At 41.5% G+C, this 6,000-nt stretch overlaps 1 protein-coding gene across 1 annotated transcript in view; it reads left to right on the top strand.

The window, feature by feature from the left end:
• The first annotated feature begins 1,627 nt into the window (after positions 1–1,627).
• Positions 1,628–6,000, top strand: part of fnbp1l (formin binding protein 1-like) — an 85,628-nt gene continuing 81,255 nt past the window's right edge. The window contains exons 1-2 of the mRNA XM_085978232.1: positions 1,628–1,704; positions 2,572–2,625. Of these exons, the coding sequence (XP_085834358.1) occupies positions 1,628–1,704; positions 2,572–2,625 (131 nt within the window). The remainder of the gene's footprint in view (positions 1,705–2,571; positions 2,626–6,000) is intronic.

The raw sequence follows: 6,000 nt of genomic DNA, 5'->3' as shown, positions 1-6,000 counted from the left end.
AATGTGTTACTTAGATATCCTGTTGTGGCTTAATTGTTGAGTTCCTCCTGGAGACTGTTGCTTTGACACTTAATTTTCCCTCTAAGAAGGAAGCCCTCATTTATTGTATGAATTCCAGTAGGGTTAAGTATAAATAATGTTATAGTAATCTTCATGCTTAATTAATCGTCCAACCCACCTCCACCCACTCAAAGCTGCAGTGCAGCTATGATCAGAAAATCAGGCCTGCTCCAATGCTGTGGCGGCACATGTTGATGTAAAGCATGGTCACACCACAAAGATCCTTCGTAGTCAATTCATAAAACTGTTTGATCTGTGCACTCTTTTTATCAGCCCAGACTACAAAAGCTGCTGGGGAAGGCATTAATAAATGTGTTTTATCTCTTGTTTTAGATAAAATGGGTGTTATGAATGTTGGTGGATGAAAAACGTTGAGTTAAAATCCAGCAGTTCTATAAACGGTAACAGATTGAGAGATGGAGATTTCCGAGGCTGCATACAGTCAGTAGTTCTGGAAAGTGGATAGTTGCCTAGTTACAGAATAGTTTAGTGCCTGTAGATGCAGCGCTATGCAACTGAATTGGGCTTTGTTTTTATTGGTGTGAAAGAAAAACTGACTTGAATACAAATGTGGGAAAAAGATAATAAATTTTGTAGAGAGAAAAATAAAGGTGCCACATAGGATTTCTCAAAGGAATACTATCTCAAACATCGTTCGTCTTGAAGATTGATTCAAATAGCAAAGGTTTGGGCGAAATGGTTATAAACAGTCAACCATTTGAGGACTAACCATTGCAACCACTTCATTTCTATAGTGATTAAATGTGCAAAAAAAGTTAATTACAGAATAAAAACTGCAGATCGGACTGGATCTTGCAGGAAAAATAATGGCGCGTTAACGACACACGGCGTTATTAACGCACAAATTGGCCAGCAGGTTCAGGGAATTAAGAGATACGCCATGAGTTCTGAATCTCCAGAACTTACTGGTCAATTTACGCCGCTCCGCTGTTTGCTTCACACAAACGGCATCTCGCCCTTAGCCTCCCTGTTATTTTTAAGAACCTGCTGGATTTGCACATTAATTGCCCATTACACTCGCATATAAAGAGTGTAAGTATCACATTTTAAATGTTTGAATTTTTTCTTACTTTTCCGTCTCCAATCTTTCTTTCCCTCTCTCTCTTTCTGTACCTGATTTGACTCTAATTCACCCTCCTTCTCTGTCGTTTCTGTTTCTTTCTCAATCTTTAAATCTTATTGGTTCAGGAGATTCACTGGTCCTGCCGTTCACTGAGGTCCCAGGTGCCTCGTTACCCTCAACACTTCTTTATCAGCTGGCACTTCCAGCAAGTTGTGGCACATACATTTCTTGATCTGAAGGGTGCAGAAAATATTTTAACCCCTATTTGCTCTATACTTTGGTGCCAGAGATAACTTAGCAAAAGTATGATCCTATAAAGCTGTCAAATGTGATCTCGGTGAGATTGCCTGAAGGTGCACTGGTAGTGATGCACCCTAATTACAGTATTAGTGCAGAGGGAGTTTCTTCCTATATTGGCCATACATTTTTACTGTCTTTGTCCCCTCTCTCCCAAGAGACTGTGACTGATGGGGCAGATTGATAATGTATAAAGCTGCACCATATGTGGAAGAGGTGGGCTGGATGGACCAAAGTGGTCTTTTCCTATCCTTCATATGTTTGTATGTAACTGCACAGTGTAATCATTATCACGGCACTAAGAAATTGAAATATTCTCCGTTATTTTGCAAGGAATATTCATCAAACTGTGACAGAAATCCACCACCTGGTAAATGTGCTGTTTGATTTATACATATATAATATGCTAAATGAGAATATGATGAGTGCACTTGTTGATTACATAACTTTTGGGACCCCAATCCCCTGAAAGTGTGGGCAAGTAGTATAAATGCACATTGTCCATATGCAATGCTATCAAATCTTTAATGTGGTGGTTGTAAAATATACCATTCTGGGTGGTGGTATTTGTTAAAAGTCGAATACTCTATTGATACCTTTTGCCCAGTCCAAAATTGGACAGAGGTAAGCGCTTAAGCACGGAGATAACTTTTTTTATTGTACTTTTTTCCGTATAAATTTTTTCTTCCACACACACACACACACACACACACACACACACACACACACACACACACACACACACACTCTCTGCCTCTCTTTCTGTTTAGCATCATAAAATAAAGTTCACACATCCCCCCCCCTTTAATATCTTGTATTTTACACCAGTGATTTTCAGCTTGTTCTATATATGGGACCCCCTACACACATTAAGCTTCCCAGGGGCCTCTGCTTTATACTTCATATATATAGTGCCCCTAATTATTAGATAGCAAATTCAAAATTATCTGCAAATTGTCTAACTCTGGTTGCGGTTAATCTATAAACTCCTGTTTGCAAACCTTTTGCAGCTACCCATGCCATCTAAAGAAAGAAAGGACTTGTATAACACTTTTCAAATTTCCAGACATCCGAAAGCACTTCACAGCCAATGAAGCATGTACTGATGTTACATTTTTGTTTGTTTGCAGAAATCTTGTTAAGAAATATGGTCCCAAACGTTCCAGCAAAGATGAAGAACCCAGGTAAGGGCATGACTAAGAGCAGGCTTAATGTGTGATCAAATGATTTGAATGCACAGATGCTTGTTAAAAAAAATAAAAATGTTTGTTTGAACAGAAAGGTATGGAGCCCAACTGTTATTTAAGGTTGAGTCACAGTCCTGGGAATGCCAAGCAAAAGGCAGACACAATTCCACAGAGCAGAGGCAGGAAACATTTGAGGTTATCACCTCTGAAAGCAAGTGGCCTGATTGGAGAAGGAGAAAAGCACTGAAAAAGAGGAGAAAAATATATTTTAAAAGAGAAATATTGAGCTATAGTAATAGACATATTTTATACAATTTTGTCAACCACTTTGGACCTATATTAATTAGATGGCCCAAGTCCTATTCCCAGCCTTGCACCAATGCTGCTTTGACATTGGCTGCCATGAGGTGCATGAGACCTTCCACTTGATGGCATTATGTGGAGGATGACTAACATGAACTCTCACCTCACCAACTGCCTGGGCCAATGTGTTAGGCTCCAATGCAGTGTGTCATTATTTGGCATGATTCAATGTTAAACAATTAATCTTAACTGTCATATTTGTTTTGTACGTGGAATTGTACTATTTTGTTTTATTAGTGGATCTTAAGAAATACAGCTGAATCCTTAGAAAAACATCCCTGCTTTTTCTTTGTTAACTTGCCTGTAGTCACCATTTCCCACGTATATGACCGAGATTAGGACGTTTTGATGTTTTAATTGAAATATTCTAACTTTAATTGGAAAAGCTGCCTTTTAGTGTAATTTATGCAATTGACCAAGTTGTCCTTATTTAGTATAGAAGTACATTTTTAAGTTTAGGGAATAACATTAAACCTATACCAGTGATTCCTATAGACTATTTTTGCAAAGTAAATATGGGGTTGTCAAGTAAATAAGAGAAAATGGGTAAGTTAAAGCTCGCATCATCGAAGTCTGCATTGTTTATCCTAGGAGTGAGAATTAGCCCTTGATCCTTATTTAAGATGTAAAGGAATTAGTTGAACTTTACATCTGTCATAAAGGTTCTTGCAAAGACGTATCCGTGTTAGAAATCCAGTTTGTTTTTACAGATTAGTTTTATTTTTAGCAGCTGCTGCAACTAAAGAGACACAATTTCCTTGTAGAACTGAGACACAAATCAGACACAAACTTAGCGGGAAGGTTACTGGTGGCATTGATGAGGCATTATAATATAAATCAAATTACAATTAACATTGGAGAAGATTTATACTAAGTGGCGCTTTTTACTCCATGCGCCTAATGGAAACTGGGGGGATGGGCAGTTAAAATCGTTACAACAACAACTTGTATTTGTATAACACCTTTAAAGTAGTAAAATGTTCCAAGACGCTGCACAGGAGTATTTTGACACCGATCTACATAAGGATAAATTAGGGCAGGTGACCAAAAGCTTGGTCAAAGAGGTAGGTTTTAAGGGGTGTCTTAAAGGAGGAAAGAGAGGCGGAGAGGTTTAGGCAGGGAATTCCAGCGCTTAGGGTCTAGGCAACAGAAGGCCCAGCCACCAAAGGTTGAGCGATTATAATCGGGGATCCTCAAGAGTTGTGGGTTGTGGAGCTGAAAGAGATTACAGAGATAGGGAGGGGCGAGGCCATGGAGGGATTTGAAAACAAGGATGAGAATTTTGAAATCGAGGCGCTGCTTAACCGGGAGCCAATGTAGGCCAGCGAGCACAGGGGGAATGGGCGAATGGGACTTGGTGCGAGTTAGGACACGGGCAGCCAAGTTTTGGATAACTTCAAGTTTACGTAGAGTAGAATGTGGGAGGCCAGCCAGGAGTGCGTTGGAATAATCAAGTCTAGAGGTAACAAAGGCATGGATGAGGGTTTCAGCAGCAGATGAGCTGGGGCAAGGGCGGAGACAGGCGATGTTTGAGGTGGAAGTAGGTGGTCTTTACTTACCCACCCTGGAGGCTAAAGTTACTTACCCGCCCTGGAACCGCCAGGTGCTGACAAGTTCAGATTTCCACCTGTTCTCCTGAGCAGGCGGCAAGGATACATGCCCAAAGCCAGTGGAGTCCTTTTCAACACATGCACGTTGTGTCCTGATGATGACATTGGGACCCGACTGCAATTTTTACCAGGTGCCATGAGTGGGAGGCGGCAGTGAGTTTCCCACCACGCCAAACCCCGCAACGAAAAAGAGACCCAAAAAGATGAGATCCGGCAGGATGTAAATGAGAACCTGGCTGTTAAAATCAGCATGGCCTCATTCTGCTGCAGGCAGATGGGAAATGAACTCGCCGGCCTGTCAGAAACATGCTGGAAGTTCAAATCCAGGCACTAGATACATTATTCTTTGGGTTTTTTTTGTAACTTATTGTCTCTTATCTGACCTTATACATCCTTCTTGTGAACTTTCTTATATACCAACCTAGAAAACTAGTAAAAGCTGGCCACCAGCTTCAAAATAAGTGACACAACCTATAAAGATTACTGATCCACACAGACTTATTTGGCAGGCCTGGCTTTATTACAAAGAAAACTAATAGATCACAGTGACGGGTAAAACTAACAGATCAAAAAGATTCATACAGAGCAATCCATTGCATCTCCCACCTTGACTTTAACATTTGTTGGACGCTTTTAACTGTAAATAACTACAGATACAGCATAATATACTCCTGTAAGTATATTATGTTTGTTTATGGTATAGCAGAAGTTCCCAAATGGGGGTGGGGGCGGAGGCGTGGTGAGCGCGGAGAGGGCAGGCTGGCCGAGAAGGAGATCCACCAATGCAACCTTGCAAAGCCAGAGGAGGTGCATCAAAACTCTTTTTTTTTAAGTTTTAAAGAAACTTGTAGTGTATGTAACCTGTACCACCTTAAGAGGATACCTTAAGGTGATGGACTACTTTTTTGATGGCTCCTGTACATTGTAGTACCGGTGGTGACCACACCGGTATATAAACCCTGCGGAGCAAAGTTGTATCCCAGTTCAGCCTTGACCCTCAATCACTAAAGACCTGTTTAATTATTTCTGTAGTCTGTGTCCCGTTATTCAGCATAACTACATTTGAAAACACAGACTCAACAGTGGCGACGAGTCTGATCTTACCTAGCGGCAGTTGCATCAAAGGAAGCTTCGCCCTCTGAAACGGGCGTCGAACAAGGACATCCACCCTCAACATCCTGCTGGGCACTGCATCGCACGGGAGGCCATCGGGAACCCGGGTTGGGTTCTGGCCACGAAGTCAAACATCAGTGAACATCCCTTCGACGACAGCGGCGGGTAAGCCCGATCGAGCGGCACGGGGGGGAAGTCGGCCGAGTTGTCAGTAAGAGAAGGGGAGGGTAACGACGAAAAAGGCGGAGAACACGACCACAGCCGGTGTCAGGGGCTGGACTGCAAT

This window comes from Somniosus microcephalus, chromosome 3 (assembly GCF_052327205.1).
Source record: "Somniosus microcephalus isolate GS21.2 chromosome 3, FLI_Smic_1.0, whole genome shotgun sequence".
NCBI lineage: Eukaryota > Metazoa > Chordata > Chondrichthyes > Squaliformes > Somniosidae > Somniosus > Somniosus microcephalus.
Note: the sequence above shows the minus strand (reverse complement) of the source record. Positions and strands in the feature narration are given on the sequence as shown.